Raw genomic sequence first — 20,706 nt, forward strand, 5'->3', positions numbered from 1 at the left:
ATTGTAATTTACTTTGAAATGCATTTAAAAAATAAAATAGGTATAGGATAGAGGTATGGATAGATATATGATAAAGCAAGGTAAAATGTTTATGGTGGAATTGAGGCAGTCAATATATGGATATTCGCTGTAAAATGCTTCTAAATTTGCTAAATGTTTGAAAGTCTTCGTAACAGAATGTTAAAAACGTTTCAAAAAGGACTTCAAGGTTTCCAGAGCTTGTTTCAGAAGAATAATGGCACCATTAGCAGAAATTGAGAATTTGGGGAGAGGGAAGCTGGTTTGGTGAAGGGTGGTGGTAGAAGTCACAGGTCCTGAATACCTGGGAGGTCCTAAATAATTTACCTATTTCATTTAATCTTTACAAACACACTAATCTTTAGTCATCAGTACACCCCATTTTCAGATGAGAAAAATTGATGTTCTGAGGTGTTAAATAATTTTTCCAAGATCATCAAACTATTATATGCTAGGGGCATGTCTGGTAACATAATTTGCATGGCCTATGGAATATGAAAATTCGGGACCCCTTGTTCAAAAATTAAGAGCAAAACATTAAACCAAGCAGAGGGACGTTCTAAACATGGGTCCTTCTGTGATACAGGTAGCATGCCTATGAAACTAGGGGAACAAAGAAAATTTGAATCTAGAGCTTTCTAAAAGGAGAGCCCATGATTTTTCCAGTAAACCATATTGAGTCAGAAGACCCGTTCATTTTCGAACACACTGAATGTGACATGATAGTGGTATCAAGTGGCAATGTCCTGCAGCTCAATTGCAGGTCAGGTGTTCCTTTTCTGAGGTCTGTTCATCTTCTGTTCAGTGGACATTTGGTTACTGTATTTGATGAATGTTAGAAAAGTAATCTTTGATCAAAGAATTGACAGAGTATTATCTTAGTATCATCTGGGAGCTAAGAATAATTCCTTTAATTTCCCTCTCCCTGAAATTCTTCACTGAATTCCTTTCTTCTGATAAATGTGTCAGGACTTTAGTGGTGATTAAATGTTTGTTGCTGGACATGTGGGTGAACCTGGATGCACAGGAACACTCTTCTGAATCTTCAGTGGATCCCAGTAGATGAGTTAAATCATGGCTTTATGTAAGAGTAAATTACTTTCTGAATGCAATTATGCTTTTTTTTTTTCATTTAAAAATTTTATGGCAGATCATTCATACGTGAACAAACAAACAATAAGAGTATAGTAAAAGTTATGAACTTAAAAACAAACATGCATAACATCACTCAGGGCTCCCATCCCTCACTCTACCACCAATACTTTGCATTGTTGTGAAATATTTCTAACAAATTATGAAATAGCATCATCAAAATATTACTAATTATAATTCATATCTTACATTGGGTGTATTTTTCCTTCAACCCGCCCTTTTTTTTTGTCCATAAACCACATAATTTATCTAAAGTGTACAAGCAATGACATTTGGTATAGTCTATCCTTTCATTAAAAAAATTTTTTTATGCTTTCCTTTTTAATAATAACTTTCAGTTTTGTTGATGTAGAAATATCACCTCTTAATGAGACAAATCTTGCCACTGATTAAGAGTGGGGGCCTATGATTTTTCGAAGAAAACAGAAAACGTCCCAATCTTAAATCGAAAGAAATAAACTCCATCAGTGTACTCATATTTCACGTTTGATTCTCAAAGAAAATATTGTTTACATTTTTAATTTTAAAAAGTTCAAATTCCAGATTCTTTCATATTAATCGCTGCTAGTCAAATCAGACAGGCCAAGTCTAGGAGACCAGCTGGGCTTTTCCCCCTCAGCTCCTACCAGGCAATCTCCTTTCCTCCCAACCTGCCGGCGTCTGCTCAACGCTTTTCCCCTTCCTGTTCTCATCTCTGCTCCACTTTCTGACCCTTCCTTCGCTCGCAGCGCGTTTCCTCTCCGGTTCTTCCGGTCCCGCCCCTTGGCGTCGCGTAGCGAAGGACCTCATCTGGGCCTCTCTGGCCGCTTGGAGGACTTGTCCTCTCTGCCCCGTGCTTGCGCGGTGCCTGACTTGAGGCCGCAGGCTCGCTGAGTGTTTTGGCAATGGGGCTGTCGGAGGTGTGGAAGCTCATACCGAGGTGAGCGAGCGAGCGCCTGCCGCGGGGGACGAGGGTCGGGGGGTGCAAATTGCGTGGCCTGGAAGTTCTGAGGCGCCTGCGTCTCGGCTCCGGCCCGCCCCGCCCCGCCGCGCCGCGCCGCCTCTGGCGGATCTCCGTGACTCGCTATTACTCACTCCAGCAACTTTCTTTGCCGCAGTACCTTCGTTTTCTGCCCCTCTGGCAATTACCCAGCCGCACGACTTTTCCCCGTGTTTTTCCTTTCTTAAAAACTGAGCATGGTTTGGGGACACGAGAAATTCAACCTGGAGGAACGGGTCTTGTGGCTTGTTTGCCTCTAACAAGGACACGTGCTGCGCTGATTTGTTGCACCTGCGGGCGTGTTCCCCGATGTGACCTTATTGTTCAGCGTTATCAGGTGGCTCCAGCAGTTGTTATCGGCGTGTTGGAACTTTCGGGCTAGTGTTGGGAACAATTAATGTGGCTTGATGGAGTATGCGTACAGACATTGTTTAATTTTTAAAAGCGGTACACGGTGCGGCTTGAGTTCTCCAGAAGAAATCTGGTAGCAATCATAGGAAGTTAGACTGTGTCATTCCTGAAGTCTATTGCCTGTTCCCAGACACCTTCAAGTAGTAGCTGTACACACTTGAGGGGGAAACCATCCATTACCGTGACAACTTAAATTCCTGATTTCTGTATTGCGTTGAGATGGTCCTGTTTCTTTAAGGTAGGAAGGATAGTTACTACTTTACGGGAAGGTGTCTAGTTTGTTCAACATTGTGTCCACATACTTGTTTCTCAGTAAAATAGGTTGTCATATGAATCAAGAGTGCTTTTTGTTGTTTTTAATACCTTAAATTAGTTGTCCCTGAAGAAAGACTTAATAAATACTAAGAAAACTAGTATATATAATCATTGTTGCTGCCTTTTTGAAGTTGTGAGCAAACACCAAATATTTGAGAAGCAACTTAGGAAGATATAGGGGAAAATTTTATTCCCACAGTTCAGCATGGCTTTAGTCACCCCATATTTCAGGATGCAGACTAATTAGGTGAGACCTGAAATAGTTTTGGGACTTTGATCAAAGTTGTCTTCTGGGCCTGCTCTGGAGTGGGGTATCAGTCTACTGAAGCAGAAACCTGAGGCTAAGGTCTAGTTTTCAACAACCCATCCCACAAATGTATAAAGGAAAAGGGTGCCACAGGGATTATTTTTGAGAGGTAAAAAGGCCTCTCTGTCTTGGCTGATATTATTGGGGAATCCCTCCTTTTGAACTCCGGCCTCCCTTAACTTCCTTACATTGTCCTGCTCTCCTACTACCAGTCTCCCCTACTTATTATCTTGCCCCTGTGCCACGTCAGCCCTTGGAAATTTTGTTTCCCAAATAAATCACTTCTCACTGTCTGAAGAAAATTCTTAAAATTTCCCCTCTAACTTTTATTTATCCTGAGCTTTAGTGCTAATCCACACCATCTGAATGCCTATTTTCACCTTAAATTATGTGCAAACCTTACTCATCTGCACTTTCAATTTCTCTTTCTCTTGGCCCTATCATCCTTCTAGATTCCTAAAGTTATTTAAGTCCTCCCAGTACTCCCAAACCTTATCTCTTTCTCCTGATTCAAATTTGAACAATCCTCTCAATTTTGTCACTTGTCCATTTTGCAGAAACAAAATGGATTGATGAGCTTTCTTTCTTTCTCCCCAATTTGAATAGGTTATGCATATGACTGCTAGGTTAATCTTCCTAAAATGTACTTCAGTGCCTGTCATTCCTCTGCTCAGAAGCTCTCAAAAGTTCCCTTCTGCCTTTGAAATTAAATAAACTTCCCAGCCTAGGTTTCAAAGCTTTGGCCCCAATTTACTTCATGAATTCATCAGTACTTACACTGTCCTAGGTGCTGGGAGGCACTGTTCTAGGCACCTCTGTTTTCCTGTAACTAACCTGGGTTGTTTGATGTTCTTGTTGTATCTTATGGAACCTTAAAGTCTGAAAGGAGAGTAGATATGAAACACATTTAAGTGAAAGTAATATTTATAGTTACCAGCACTGATAAGTGCCTTAAAGGAAAAGTACAGTTATGAGAGAACTGAATTGAGTAGGACCTAATTTAGGTAGGGAGGAGTGGGTCAGGGAGAGACACTCTTCAAGATCAACCTTCAAGAAGTTGATCTTTTAGTTTTTAGTAGTAGTCATTCTTCTTATTTGTTCTACAGCTGAACTCTGTTGTTTTGCTTCTTGCTTTTTGGGCTGCTGCTTTTCTGTTTCTTTTACTTCCACTTGATCCTAAGTGTTCATAAAGACTCAATCTTGGGAAGTGGACTTGGCCCAATGGATAGGGCGTCTGCCTACCACGTGGGAGGTCCGTGGTTCAAACCCCAGGCCTCCCTGACCCGTGTGGAGCTGGCCCCTGTGCAGTGCTGATGTGTGCAAGGAGTGCCCTGCCACGCAGGGGTGTCCCCCGCATAGGGGAGCCCCACGCACAAGGAGTGCACCCCATAAGGAGAGCTGCCCAGTGCAAAAGAAAGTGCAGCCTGCCTAAGAATGGCGCTGCACACATGGAGAGCTGACACAGCAAGATGACACAACAAAAAGAAACACATATTCCTGGTGCCGCTGATAAGGATAGAAGCGGTCACAGAAGAACACGCAGCGAATGGACACAGAGAGCAGACAACTGGGGGGCTGGGTAAGGAGGGGGTATGGGGAGAGAAATAAATAATAAATCTTAAAAAAAAATAAGACTCAATCTTTGGATTGGGTGTAGCTCAGTGGTTGAGCGTATCCTTCACATGTATGAGGTCCTGGGTTCAATCCCTGGTACCTCCTAAAACAAAACAAAACACAACAAGCTCAATCTTTGATTCTCTGTTCTGTTTTCTCTATGCTAGAACACACTGACCTAAATACTTGCAGGGACTAGAGAAAAGCATTGAGTAATGCTGGCTCTCTGGCAACAGTGGGGACTAGGGAACTGTGAGTGAGCTGTGTCAAAAGGAGGCAGTTTCTAATCCCTAGGCCATTGTTGCTGTAATAGAACATAGACCCATAGTTTTCAAAACTACCAATTTTTCTGGAAAAGCCTGAAAACTGCATTATAGGTGAAATCTTTTGTAGCAGTTTGATATGGCTATGAATTCCAAAAATAGATATTGGATTATGTTTGTAAACTGGTCTGTACCTGGGCGTGACTGAGTTATGATTAGGGCTTTGATAGGGCCAGTCATTAGGGTGTTGAGTCCTCACTCCTTGGTGGGTGGGGACTCACAGATACAAGACAAGGCAAAGGACAGAGTTGGGGCTTTTAATGTGGAAGTTTTAATGTTGAAGTTTGATGCTGAAGTCTTAAGCTGGAGCCTCAGGGAGAGAGACAGATAGTCTACAGCTGACCTTGTGGAGAAAGGCAAAGCCTAGAGAGCCTCATACTCCACAGCTGACCTTGTGGAGAAAACAGAGGAGCTGAGCCCAGAGGAACCTAGGAAGCCTCAACCCTCACAGACATCTGCAGCCATCTTGTTCCAACTCATGAAAATAGACTTTAGTGAGGGAAGTGACTTTTTCTTTATGGCCTGTATCTGTAAGCTCCTACCCCAAGTAAATACCCTTTATAAAACCCAACCAGGGAAGCGGATTTGACCCAACTTATGGGGCATCCGCCTACCACATGGGAGGTCCAGGGTTCAAACCCAGGGCCTCCTGACCTGTGTGGTGAGCTGGCCTACGCGCAGTGCTGATGTGTGCAAGGAGTGCTGCGCCACGCAGGGGTGTCCCCCCATAGGGGAGTCCCATGTGGAAGGAGCGTGCCCCATAAGGTGAGCCGCCCCGTGTGAAAAAATCACAGCCTCCCTAGGACTGGCACCGCACACATGGAGAGCTGGCGCAGCAAGATGATGCAACAAAAATGAGACACAGATTCCTGGTGCAGCTGACAAGAATACAGGTGGACATGGAGGAACGTGCAGCGGGTGGACACAGAGCAGACATTGGGGGGGGGGAGGGGAGAGAAATAAATAAAAAATAAATCTTTAAAATAAACAAAAAACCCAACCAGTTTCTGGTATTTTGCATCAGCACCCCTTTGGCTGACTAATACATTTCTTTATCTATCTATATACCTATTTGAAATCTCTAGATTTTTAAATGTTGACAGTTTTAAAACACTGTGCTGACCAAACAAAACATTTGCAGACTCAGGCAGCCTTCAGGTCACTGGCTTTCAACCCCGTCTTTCTCACTTATTCCTTAAAGAGAGCTGAGAGATTCTCATGCCTCAGTGATTGTCTATGCATATAACTTACTGACGTATCTTTAGTCCTCACTTTTCTTTCATGCTCAAATCTCTTCTCCATTTGCTGTTGAATGTCAGCAATGTGTCACTACAAATTCAAGAAATTAAAAATTGAACTCATGCTTCATCTTAGAAACCAGCTAGTTTCCCTCCCAACTTTTTCAGAACCTATATTCTCCTTGCTATCCTGGTTTGAAATCTTGAATCATTTTCTTATAATTCTTTTTCTTTCCTGCTGTTTATTTCAAAACTCTCAATAAATAATTAGTTTCTACTTCCACTACTTCTGTTCTTCATCAGCTCATGCCTGGATTACTGACCTCCTAGACTTGATTTTTTTCTCTATTTCACATACTCCCTTGCTTACTTCTGGTGTAATAATCTCATTACAATTTTATTATATCACCCTCTTGCTTAAACAGTTTAATGATAAGTTGTCTAATTTTGTAAGTCCATGTTTGGTTTATTGGATAAATGCAAAAAGTTCCTTAACAAAGATTTTGATCATTCTAAGATCATTACATTTTAGTGTGTGTCAATTTACTACTGGAGGGTTGTTAAAATATAGACTCCTGTGTTCCATCCCCAGAATTTCTGATTCAGTAGGTCTGAGGTGGCACAGGAAATTTGTATTTCTAACAAGTTACTTGGTTCTGCTGGTCCAGAGACCACATTTTGAGACCAACTCTTCCAAGAAGCCAAGTTGACCATCACTTGAAGAAAATAAGCCTGATAATTAGGAAATGAGCCTGTTGAGCTGGAATGTGCAGTCCCTCTTTCTCTCTACCAGATGACAGTTTTGGAGCCAATAAAAAAGAAAGAGAAAGCTGTGAAAAATGAAGAATTACTTGGTGACTGACTACTTCAAGTAAATTTTTGAGATATAAAAGGTAAATGTATCAGAATTTAAGTACAGCTTAGTATGAATTGGAGCAAAATGAAGCAATGTGATTATATTGAATCTCACAAGGAGCTAAGACAGAGTCAAAACAATGCTAGAACAGGAATTGGAAGTGTGACTTAAAGTGATTTAAAACAGATTTTTAATGTTTCCTTTTTTTGTAGTATCATTTAATTTGAATGGGGTATTTTTTTTTCTTTTAGATTTATTTATTTCTCTCCCTCCCCCCGCCCCCCCCGCCCAGTTGTCTGTTTTCTGTGTCTGTTTGCTGTGTTCTTCTTTTATCCGCTTCTGTTGTCAGCGGCACGGGAATCTGTGTTTCTTTTTGTTGCGTCATCTTGCTGTGTCAGCTCTCCATGTGTGGGGCACCATTCCTGGGCAGGCTGCACTTTCTTTTGCCCTGGGCGGCTCCTTACGGGGCGCCCTCCTTGCACGTGGGGCTCCCCTACACGGGGGACACCCCTGCGTGGCATGGCCCTCCTTGTGTGCATCAGCACTGCCACCCGCGGACCTCCCATGTGGTAGACGGATGCCCAAACCACTGGGCCAAGTCCGCTTCCCTGAATGGGGTATTAAAGGAAAGTAATATAAATTCTGAAAAATAAGATGGATTACAAATATTTTTATAAATCTAGGCATCTAAGATGTGGTTACAAGTAGTAACAATTGTCAATTTCCCTCTTTCTTTTTTTTTTTTAACCTCATCTAAGCTATTGCCTGTCAAATAATCTCAATCAGATAGTGTATGTATCTATACATATGACAGTCCTTATCAGGCTGCTGTGGCTACTGCTTCCAGCCTTGACCTCTCTATACATCTTAAATTTAACTTCTTTAGGGTGCAGGGCAGTATGTTCTAGTACAGTACTTTTGTTTGTTTGTTTGTTTAGGAGGTACTGGAGATCAAAACCAGGACCTCATATATGGGAAGCAGGCCCTCAACCACTTGAGCTACATCTGCTCCCAGTATTTTTGTGTACATCTATATTACTATACTGCCAGTTCTTAAAGGTCTTTCTTGGGAACTTTTAGAAAAAAGCACAAAGCATAAGGCTACAATTTGATGAAGTTTCACAATCTGAATATTCCCATGTCACTGACACCTAGATCAAGAAGGGTAGTACCCCCATACCAGAAGCCCTGCTAATGCCCATTCCAATCACTAACCCTTCACCATGTTGCTTTCTTACTGAATTACAATATAAAATAGGTTAAATGCACTCTTCTAAAGTCTATAGCTCACTGTATTTTTACATATCTGTACAATTCTGTAACCATCATCTAGATGGATAGAGAAATTTCCAGCAGCCCTTGTTTCTTTGTGTCTCTTCCCAGTGCCCCCTATCCTCCACCGTTGTGAGTTCTTGCATGCTATGTTTTAAGCTTTGTATTCCTAGCCATTAATGAGCACTTTTAGAACAATAAGAGTGTAGTGTGTTTATTGTTTTGCAGCCTGTTTTGGGGGTTAATGGTCTGTCTGGACCTTTTCCATGTAACAAGTATTATTTAAATATTTTTAACTATTTCTAGTGACTGTAATTTTTTGTATAGATGACAATTAAAAAATTATTGCCCTGTTGTTAGGAATTTACATGGTTTCCACTTGCTCCTCATATAATTAATTGTCAGGAATAACTTCATAAATCTAACTTTGATCATATCTCTGAGATTTCTTTACTATAAATGCCTGTGGAATTCCTAGGTCTAAGGGCATGATCATTTTTAAAGTTTGTGGCTCTAGATTTCCAAATTGCCTATTAGGAAGGCAATACCAATTCATGCATCTATCAGTAATACCCGAGAACGACTATTTTATTGCATTCTTACAACATTTTGTTCTAAAAATTTTTTTCTTTGCACACTGATGTTAGTAGTGGGCTATTCTCAATTGCCAAAAGGTGGAAGTGACCCAAGTAGTCATTAGGAGAAGAATGGATGAGCAAAATGTGCATACAATAGAATATTCAGCTGTAAAAAGGAATGAAGTTCTGATACATGTTACAACATGTATGAACTTTGAAGACATCATATTGAGTGAAATAAGCCAGGCACAAAAGGACAGATATTATATAAAACAATTAGAATATACAAATTAGAATGCAGGTTACCAGGGATGGGGGTGGGGAGTGGAGAGTTAATGCTTAATTGGTACAGAATTTCTATTTGGGGTGATGGAAAATTTTGGTAGTGATTGGTGATGATGGTAGCATTACATTGTGAATGTAATTAACAACTAGGAATTGTATATTTAAAAGTAGTTAGAGTGGAAATTTTAAGTTGTATGTATGTTACCAGAATAAAAATTTTACAAAACCATAGGTGATGGTTAAGTTCATGTGTCAGTTTGGCTAGCTAATGTTGTCCAGTTGTTTGGTCAAGCAAGCACTGGCCTGATTGTTACATGAAGATATTTTGTGGATTTAAATCATTAGTCAGTTGATTGCAGCTATAACTGATTACATCTACAGTCAACAAGGTAGATTGCTTTCAGCCGAGAGAGAAATCTCATCTAATCAGTTGAAGGCCTTAAAGGGAGAACTGATGACTTGAGCAGTCATGAAAAATAATTTCTGTCTCTATTTAAGCTAGCCAACTTTGCCTGGGGCATTCATCAAAACCATCTTCAGAGTTCCCAGGTTGTGGCCTGCTCTACAGACTTTATACTGATAATCTCCACAGTCCTGTGAGCCAGTTCCCATAATAAATCTCACAATATTTACATTATTATATTATAATATAATAAAAATGTAATATATATTTCCTGTCAGTTGTCTTTCCCTGGAGAACCCAGACTAATACAGATTTAGTTCCAAGAGTGGTTCTTGAGAAACAGAATCTTAACAATGAGATTTCTGAGTTCTGGGGTTTTTGGAATTTGTTCTCTAACAAAATTCAAAGGCAATAATGACTGATTACAATGATCAAGATGGCATTGATAGTCCGTGGCATGAATCTGCAGTAGAGATGTCACAAAATATCACTATTGGATACTGCTACTCAAATGCTTATAAGAGGTAAGGCTCTGGTGGCAGTGTATTTTATACCTTAACAGAGTTTTGTGGTATTAGAAAGTACAGTAGCATTGGCCAATTGTTTATAAATATGCTGGATACAGTTGTTAAAAAAAGGGGTGAGCTCAAGGCTTCAAATTCCCAGCTAAGCACTACATGAAGGATATGAAAGTTTTCTGTGTGTGCCCTCAAAGAAACTCTTTATTTCTTATAGCTGCAGACTTGAGATTTCTGAAAACCAGACCCAAAGTCTCATTGTGTGAGTGGCTGAATAACAATATAAATTGAATTCCCAACCTTGCAGGATTAAAGTGAGGGCATTAATTGGAGAGGAAGGGGATCCTGAAAATTGGAATAGAGACATATGCATTGATAATGATGATGGTGGGGGTATTGAACCCTTAGGTTCTGCTCAGTCATCTTTGCCAGATAAATCTGAAATGGTCTGCTCTGAGGAATCAGCCATCTAGCCTATACATGAAGAAATTCCTATAACTTCCTACTGTGAGAAAAATAGCCCACACAACTCTGAAGAATATTAACCCTGTTTCACCAGCTGAAACTGCAATGGAATGCCTTGAGGGAGTTTGCCAGATACTTTTAATTCCTCTTATGATTCACCCCTACCATCCCTCTTCTTCCAGAACTATATGTAGACTGGAGTCCCATCAGGCCCCAAAAGGTGAATAACAAAGTGTGAATCTTGATGAGGTACGTTATTCTCCAAAAGAACTGCATGATTTTCTCTATTTGATAAAGAAATTAGGGGACTATGTGTGGGAATGGATAATGGATATTGGTGACATAATGGTGGAAGGCACATAAAGTTGGATCAGGCTGAATTTTCTTTCTTTTTTCTTTTTCTTTTTTTTTGAGATACTGGGCTGGGGATTGAACCCAGAACTTCGTATTGGCTTCCCTGAATTGCTTTTCTCGTTTGTTTGTTTGTTTGTTTTTGCTTTTAGGAGCCACTTGTGACCAGACCTGGGACCTCCCATGTGGGAAGCAGGTGCTCAACTGCTTGAGCCACATCCACTCCAAATCAGGCTGAATTTCTTGATATTGCCCTCTAAGTAGAGATTGTGGATTCATTGTTGTAGCTCGAGGGGTTGGAAAGGGCTCTAACAGTTTGTTTGGGTGGTTGACTGAAGTATGGACTAAAAGGTGGTCTCCCTCGCCTTAATGTCAGAACTGCACTGGTATATAATATAGATAAGGAGATTCAAAGTCCTAGAGAGATTGGAATGTTAGAATGAATTTATCATGTAAGACTCGCACCTGTCCCAGGAATGTCCAGACACACCATTCACCAGTACTGTGAAGAATAAATTTGTGAGACTAATTACATCCCTGAAGAGCTCTGTGGTTGTTCTCTGTAGGTCAGATATTACTGTGGGAACTGCTGGCCACTGATTTTGGATCCTTAAACAGAATGGGGATGATTGGTTCCCAGGTTGGCAGGAGCCAAGTGACAGCACTTAACCACCAAAGACAAGGTGGGCATGACTACTTTAATGAACAGCAAAGTCAAAGCAATAATCAGAATAGTCTGACTCGCAGAGACCTATGGCATTGGCTTGTAGATTTAGAAGTGAAACTTCTAGATGGTCAGTCTATTAAATTCTTACATATTAAATTTTGATCTGTATAGGTCGAAGAGTTCTAGGTCAAATGAACAAAAGTCTTACTTGAATAAAAAACTAAAACAGTCACAGCCATTCAACCACTTCTCAGACTTGAGACAGTTTACTGACCGAGAACCCTTTGAGTGAAGAGAAGGCTGGTTTCCCTTGGGGAAGGACCCTGCTACACTGCCAAAATTTTATACTGTTGATCTTTCCCAGCCTTCCCCCAAAAGGACCTATGGCCTTTTACAAGGGTGGCTATGTACTGGGGAAAAGGAAATAATCAGGAATTTTGAGGATTTTTAGAAACTGACTCAGAATTGACACTAATTCCAGGAGATCCATAAACATCACTATTGGCTATCAGTCAGAATAGGGGCCTATGGAGGTCAGGTGATCAATGGAGTTTTAGTTCAGGTCTGTCTCACAGTGGGTCCAATGGGTCCTTGGACCCATTCTGTGGTTATTTCCCCAGTTCCAGAATGCGTAATTAGAATAGACCTACTCAGCATTTGGCAGAATGCTCATAATGATTCCCTGATTTGTGAAGTGAGATCTATTATAGTAGGAAAGGCCAATTGGAAGCCACTAAAACTGCTCCTGCCAAAATAGTAAACCAAAACAATACCACATTCCTGGAGAGATTGTAGAGATTAGTCCTAACATTGAGGACTTGAAGGATTGTCAAGACATCTCCATTCAACTCTCCTGTTTGACCTGTGCAGAAAACAGTTGGATATTGGAGGATGACAGTGGAATACTGTAAACTTAGGTGGTGACTCTAGTTGTAGCTGCTATTCCAGATGTGGTCTCATTTCTTGAGCAAATCAATACATCCTCTTATAACTGATATGCAGCTATTAATCTGACAAATGCTTTTTTCCTGATACTTGTAAAGACCACCAGGAACAGTTTGCTTTCAGCTAGCAAGGCCAGCAATACACCTTCACTGTCCTACCTCAGGGCTGTATCCATTCTTAAGACCTATGTCATAATCTAGTCTGCAGGGAACCTTTCCCTTCCACAGGACTGGTTCATTATATTGATCCGTTAAATGGACCCAGTGAATAAGAAGTAGCAACTACTTTACTTTTACTGGGTGGGAGATAAATCCAACAAAAATTCAGGGACCTTCCACCTTTGTAAAATTTCTAGGCATCCAGTGGCCTGGGACATGTCAAGATATCCCATCTGAATTAGGGTTCTCTAGGGAAACAGAATCAACAAGGGATATCTGTCGATAGTAAGAGATTTATGAAAGTCTCTCATATAGCTGTGGGGATGCACAAGTCCAGGTTCCAGAGGCAGGCTGCAACCAGGAGCTCCAATGAAAGTCCAGTGAAGATTCTTGTTGAGTTCTGGGAGATATTGGCTGTCTAAAGACAAGCTGGGAAATTCTGTCTCAATGCTGGAATCACTTCCCCTTTTAAGGGATTCAACTGATTAGGTTAAATATCACTCACTGCTGATGGCAGTCTCCCTGATTGATGTAATTATAACCAGCTATCTATGATTTACCACTGCAGTAAAGTCAATAGTGACTAAAGCCCATAAATGCCCTTGTATTACAGTTATCCCAGTGCTTCCTTGACAAAACAACTGGGCATAATTACCTGGCTGAGTTGACACAATAGCCTAACCATCACACCGTCTAAGGTAAAGGATAAGCTGTTGCATCAGCCCCTCCTGCAATAAAGAAAGAGACACAATGCCTAGTTAGCCTCTTTCTATTTTGGAGGCAATATATTCCTCATTTGGGTGTGCTTATCTGGCCCATTTCTGAGTGACTTCAAACACTGCTACTTTTTAGTGGGAACCAAGACAAAAGGAGGCTCCACAATAGGTCCAGGCTGCTCTACCATATGCTTTGCTACTTAGGCCATATATTCCAGTGGCTCCAATGGTGCTGAAAGTGTCAGTGGCAAATAGAGATGCTGTTTGGAACCTTTGGCAGGCCCCCATAGGAGAGTCATAGCACAGATACTTAGGATTTTGGAGCTAAGCCCTACCATGTTCTGCAGAAACTTTTGAGAACAGCTTTTAGCCTACTATGGGGTCTTGGTAGAAACTGAATGCTTAACCATGGACCACCAAGTTACTATGAGACCTGAGTTGCCTATCATGTGTTGGGCTTTTTACCAAGCCATAAAGTTGGGCATGCACAGTAGCACTCCATCATCAAATGGAAGAGGTGTATATAAGATTGGGGTTGAGCAGGTCTTGAAAGCACAAATATGTAATAGGAAGAAGTAGCCCGGATTCCCACAGCCTCCACTCCTGCCATGTTACCTTCCCTTACCCAGTTCACAACTATGGCCTTGTGGGGGAATTCCCTACAGTTAGTTGACTGTGGAAGAGAAAACTTGGGCCTGGTTTACTGATGGCTCTGCATGATATACAAGTGCCACCTGAAAGTGGACAGCTAAAGCTCTACAACCCCTTTCTGGGACATCCCTGAAGGACAGTGGTGAAGGGAAATCTACCCAGTGGGCAGAACTTTGCATAGTGCATCTAGTACATTTTTCTTGGAAAAAGAAATGGCTGGAAGTATGTTTATTGATTCATGTGCTGTGCTTGTGGCCTATGGTTGGACTGGGTGGTCAGGGACTTGGAAGGACCATAATTGAAAAATTGGTGACAAAGAAGTCTTGGGGAGAGATACACAGATAGACCTTTCTGAATGGGCAAAAAACCTGAAGGTATTTATGTCATTTGTAAATGCTCACTCTAGGAAGACTTCAGGAAAAAAGGATTTTTAATCAAGTGGATAGGTTGACCCAGTTGACCTCTTTTCCCAGCAACTCTAGTCATTGCCAAATGGGCTTATGCACAAAGTGCAATGGTGGTAGGGATGGAGCTTATACATGGGCTCAGCAACATGGACTTCTACTCACCAAGACTACAGATACTCTATGAGTGTCCAGTCTGCCAGCAGCAGCAGAGACCAATACTTGGTGCCGTATATGTCACTACCATCTGTGGACTTTACACAATGCTTTATCTACCATCATGGTATTCCACAAATCACTATTTCTGATCAAGGAAACCACTTCATGTCAAATGAAGTGTGGAAATGGGCACATATATTCATGGAATTCATTGTGTGTGTGTTTTTTTAAACCATGGACTTTAATAGTACAACTATAAAAATGTGCTCTCTTAAATTGTAACAAATGTTCCACACCAGTGCAAGGTATTGCATGGGTGGGGTGGTATATGGGAATCCTGTATTTTATGCATGATTGCTATGTGAACTTACAACTTCTCTTTTAAAAAAATAAAGTTAAAACACCTGGCACATTCTGGGTGCCCAATAAATACCACTCCCTTTTTCCCAATGTTCTTTTGAAATATTGGCAGGAGTGGGATATGATAAAAAGAGTGTCTAGGGACTAGAGGCCCAGAAACTAGGGCACAAATTATATACCTTGCTAGGCTCAGTAAATGTGGCCACAGGCTCAGTAAGGAGTAGGCCCCTCAAACTGTGGATACAAGGAGGTAGCAAGTAATCAGACTTCGGATTCCCAGAAGAGTAGGGCCTTTTCAACTTAGTGTTTTAAGACAAAACAGGGCTAGCATTTTGGTTATTTTTAGTTAAAACCTTTTTCCAAGGACAACCAAATAAACTGAAGGTCAGAAGGAAGCCAGGTATAGGCTTCTCACAAGCTCCTGCTCCATACCCCGAAGTGATCAGAAAGAAGGGCCTCTAAGAGGGATTCATTTGGTGGGGTGGGCAGAGCTGCCAGCCCACCCTTGGCCACTAGGTGGAGTAAGTGGGCTCTCAGGTGATTTCCTCACACTGGCCGGGCTGGTCATGATTATCATTATTCTTGGGGGGCATTAAATTAAGGAATAACTCGGATCCAAGAGAGTGGCTTATTCGGTTGAATTCTGAATCACAATCAGGAAATAGTCTTTATCTGGTGCAACCATAATTTCATTTTTCTTGGAGCTAATGCGAAGGAAGGTGAGGTCATTCTGAGGATTAATTTCATACATGGTGTTCTGGATCTTCATGATGAGGTTGTGCATGAGGTTGACATACTGTGTGGTGGTAGAATTCCCATGGTGCTCATGATGGGAATGCCTTCTGTTTTACCATGATGATTCCCTGCACTTGCTTCTGGCTCTGAAGTTGCTTTAGGGTCTCCTTCACCTCTGCCATCTTGGAGCAGTCAGGTAGCTCCATGTTGTGGTAACTCTGAATTCACTGGCCTCATCATCCTTGAAACAGCCAGATTGATAGAACGATGGAATGGCCTTTTGAAGACTCAGTTCCAGTTCCAGTTGGGTGGCAGTACCTTGTCGGGGGACCATTGTTCTTTAGGAGACTTTACATGCTGTAAATTGGTGTCTGTTCTATGTTCCTGTTTCTCCCTTGGCCAGGATTCATGGGTGCTCACTGTTACCCCTAGTCATCCACTAGAAAAAATTTTGTTGCTTTTCCTCACATCTTTAATAAGCTCTGCTGGCCTGCAGGTCTTAGTTCCAGAAGGAGGAGCGCCTCCACCAGGAGACAGAACAATGATTCCATTGAGTTGGAATTAAGACTTCTACCTGACCACTTTGGGATCCTCATGCCTCTGAATCATCTGGCGAAGATGGAATCTACTATGCTGGCTGGGCCGATTGATCCTGATTATTGGGGTGAAACAGGGCTGCTACACAGTGGAGGCAAAGAAGAGTTTGCTTGAAATATAGGAGATCCTCTACAGTACTACCATGCCCTATGATTAAAGTTAATGAAAAACTGCAACAACCCAATCCAGGCAAAACTGCTAATAGCCTAGAAACTTCAGGAATGAAGGTTTGGGTCACCCCACCAGGCAAAGAACCTCTAGAAGCTGAGGTGTTTGCTGAGGGTAGAGGGAACATGGAATGGCTAGTGGAAGAAAGTAGTTATAAATAAAAACTGTGATCAAGTGACCAGTGACAGCAATAAGGACTGTAATGGTTATGAGTGTTTCTTCTTTGTTTTGTTATTAACATGTTTGCATATATACATAAAACCTAACCTTTTTTCTTCCCTATCTTATCTCATTACATATCATCAGTTGTATTAACTAAAAGTCACAGTATTTAAGTTATAGGATATCAAGTTTAAGAGTCAATATTGTCCAAGGACTTGTGCCCTCTTCTGTGGCAAGTGTGTTTCTGGTTGTACACAGGACAGTTGAATTATGTAAGGCAAAAATATGACTATTACTTTTATTACTTAGACATTAAGTATCACTTGAGGAGCTGTGTATGGGTGCCAAGTTGACAAGGGGTGGACTGTGATTAATGTTTTGTGTCAGTTTGTCCAGGTAATATTATCCAGTTGTTTGGTCAAGGAAACACTGGTCTGATTGTTACTGTGAAGAAATTTTTTGTAGCTTTAAATTACCAATTAATTGCATTTATAGCTGATTACAACTACAATCAACGAAGTAGATTGCCTTCAGCACTGAGAGAGGTCTCATCCAAGCAGCTAAATGCCTTAATGGGAGATCTGATGATTTCAGCAGCCAGATTGAATTTCTATCTTTACTTCAGGCAGCCAGCTTCTCTTAGGGAATCATCAAAACCTTCATTGGAGTTTCCAACTTGTGGCTTGCCCTACAGAATTCAGACTTGTCAATCCCCACAGTTGCGTGAGCCAATTCCTGTGATAAATCTCATAATATTTACATTATGTATCTATATATATCTATATATTTGGTCAGTTCTCTTTTCCTCGAGTACCCTGACTAATATACCATAGGATTGTATAATACAAAGAGTGAGTCCTAATGTAAACTATGGACTATATAATTATACATTATATATATATTATATTATATATTTATACATATTTATAGCTAATAATATAATATTGTTTCATCAGTTGTAACAAAGGTACCATATTAATCAAGGTGTTAATAGTAGGGAAAACTGTGTGTGTATGTGGGAGTTATATGGGAATTCTATACTTTCTGCATGCTTTTTCTGTAAACCTGTAATCATTCTAATAAAGAAAAAAAAACACAAAACTTTTGTTCTAATAACTTTTAAAAGAGGCTAAAAGGAAAAGGGGATATAGTACTTGTAAATTGTGGACATGACTATCCACATAACTGTATTACTTATTGTATTCTTTTTGTTTCAGGTTTAATTCATTCAGAAGGACTCATATCATACTGCAACATTTGGTAAGTTTGAACTTTGTTTGGTTGGCATTATTAGATTATAATGTGTGACTTTAAAGTCATTGTTAGTGAAATAGAGAAATACTGAGGTAGCAGGTTTGTTGACCTTGATATACCATGGTTCCCAATTTTATAGTGCCAAGAATTGACCCACATACCTTTTAGGAGGTGGCATAAGGTATGGTCAAGAGCATGGATCTTTCAAGTCAGAATGCTTGGGTTTAAATAATTGGCCCAATACTTCATATTTTTGGGCTGAATATTTGGTCTCTTGTAGCCTCTCTTTTGATATATATAAAATGGGGATAATAATAGTATCCATCTTAGAGTACTTCTAAATCATAAGTAATGCATTTATATATCCAGCACAGTGCATGACATGTAATGATTTAAAATGTTAGCTATTATTGTACTTATAGTACCCTTCCAAAGTTTAGAGGCCCTTAGTTTACCAAATCTCAAGGAAGAAACAATTTTTATTCATTTTTATATCCTTTATAGAGCCTGACCAAGAACCTTGCAAATAAAAATAAGCCATTCTATATAGCAAATATTATATGCTATTTTAAGTGCTTATTATATATTAGCTTATATATATTGATTTTCTATGAGGTAGATATTACAGGGCTCTTTTCTACAATTTTAAAACCCCCAAACCAAAAGTTTTTTGTTAGTTTGTGGTAATTGCTTTTATTTTATTTTGTTTCTTATTTTTAGGAGGTACTGGGGATTGAACCCAGGATCTCATACATGGGAAGCTGGTGCTCAATCACTGAGCTAAATTGGCTCCCCTGTGGTAAATGCTTTCAGTGGCATTTCAGATTAATTACTGTGATCTGAACATAATTGAGCTTCTTTTGCTTTTATCATAACTAGTGTGAATATCCATATTTTGGTAGAAAATGATTATAAAGCATTTGATGACAATGTACAATATATGATATGTACTTTGTTACCTTTTCAAAACCTAGAAAATTTTCTCAATTGTAAAATGCACCTGACCTCAAGAGATTGTAGCTTTATTCTTGATTGACAGATCAGAAATTGAGGGACAGATAGGGTAAATAACATGTCCAATGTTATAAGAAGTGAGATTTGAACCCAGGTAATCTGAGTCCATAGACTTAAGCTACTACATTATACAGCACCTGTCAAAGTTGGTACTAAGTAACTATTGTGGAGTGTGTTAAGCCTAAGTGGAGTTGGGGATCTGAGGTCTGAAATAACTCTTTCCCAACCTTATTTATTTTAGTCCCCTGATATACATGGGACTGAGGAGTTTCCTGGAAAGAGAACTGGAAACCATGCCACTGAGTCAAGTTCAGACATATGTACACAGATAGAATGGGAAGACATAACAGAATCCAGATCACATGGGGACTCTGGGGACCTGGGGCATAAACCACTTTGAAAGAAGAAATATAAGCTACTCTCTAATCAGGGTCTGAAAGCAGAATGGTTCTGCGTCCCAATACTGGCTTTTACATGAGCTTCAGGGATAAAGAAATATATTATAAGCTGTCCTTCCATGACCCTTCTAAGAGAACTAATAGAGATAGAGCTCTTTCCTTTATATTTCATAGTGGAGTGATAGAAATATGCCATTGATGGCAGTATTGTAGGCAGGGGTATGAGTCGACTGGACTGATTTATAACAATAGTATGAACCTTCCAAAATACTTCATGGAGAATAGAACCCAGAAAGGATTAGAAGCTAATGAAAACCAGATGAAACTGTTAATGATTCCTAATTTGTATCGCAAGTAATATCTTATAGATATTACTATAAGAATATTTATGGGGAAGAGGATTGTGAAGATAGTGGAGAGCTCCAGGACTCAGTCCTTTCACCAAAACAACTATTAAACCAGCAGGAACTGTTTGAAACAACTATTTTGACACTCCAGAGGCCAGAAGAACACAATACAGCATCCAAGGAAAAGCAGGAGAAAAAAAGTGATAAATTACAGTAAAGAATAGTAAATTGCTCTCTCGGCACAGTGGCTACTGGTGCCTATTGCACCCATTCCCTGCTCTTGTGACAGGCTGCCAGGAGTCCAGCCTGTGGCTAGCTTGCTGGTCACAGAAAGGGACATAAAAATCCTAGTTCCCAAGAACAGCATGGGCATGACTGATCACTGATCATAGCTGATTAGCAACTTCAGCTTTCTGGGGGCCTGGCTGTGAGGACAGCTATTATTTCAAACTGTCACAAAGGCAGTGGCAGCCGTTATTTCAGCCCTTCCCAGACAGGGGTTGTGGTTGCAGAGTGGAGACTTAAAGACACTGTACTTCTTCAGGATTGTGGGGGACAGTTAATTGAAGGGCAGGCCAGGAAAGCTCAGCTTTGGTGAGCTGTTGGAGAAGCTCATGGTGTTCTTCCTGATCCCCTCTCAGGGACATTGTGGAGCCAGTCTGCACCTGCTGTATGGGTCTCTGGCCCTGTTTTGACTGGGAAAGACTGACTTGGGAAAGTCCTTTCCAGCATGCCCCACTCCCAGAATATGTTCTCTAGGCAAAAGCAGCTTGAGACAATGGAATGTAAAAAAACTTTAGAAGTAGGCAGGCTGGGATCAAGACCTGTGTTTCAAATACCTGGGAGAGGGAGGTCTGTTTCTTGGGAAATAGGAGGGACAATCAAA

The 20,706-nt window shown here is 40.5% G+C and overlaps 1 protein-coding gene across 4 annotated transcripts in view; it reads left to right on the forward strand.

The window, feature by feature from the left end:
• Window positions 1–1,912: 1,912 nt before the first annotated feature.
• HIBCH (3-hydroxyisobutyryl-CoA hydrolase) overlaps window positions 1,913–20,706 on the forward strand; it is a 126,653-nt gene continuing 107,859 nt past the window's right edge. The window contains exons 1-3 of one of the 4 annotated variants that reach the window (XM_058300498.2): window positions 1,922–2,089; window positions 7,151–7,250; window positions 18,025–18,067. Coding sequence is in view for 3 of the 4 variants with exons in the window: in XM_004452546.5 (XP_004452603.2) it covers window positions 2,055–2,089; window positions 18,025–18,067 (78 nt within the window). In the remaining variant the exon portion in view is untranslated. Of the gene's footprint in view, window positions 2,090–7,150; window positions 7,251–10,916; window positions 10,984–18,024; window positions 18,068–20,706 lie in introns of all 4 variants that reach the window. The other 3 variants (XM_071216217.1, XM_004452546.5, XM_071216218.1) reach the window with 3 other exon arrangements.

Source organism: Dasypus novemcinctus, chromosome 7 (assembly GCF_030445035.2).
Source record: "Dasypus novemcinctus isolate mDasNov1 chromosome 7, mDasNov1.1.hap2, whole genome shotgun sequence".
Taxonomy (NCBI): Eukaryota; Metazoa; Chordata; class Mammalia; order Cingulata; family Dasypodidae; genus Dasypus; species Dasypus novemcinctus.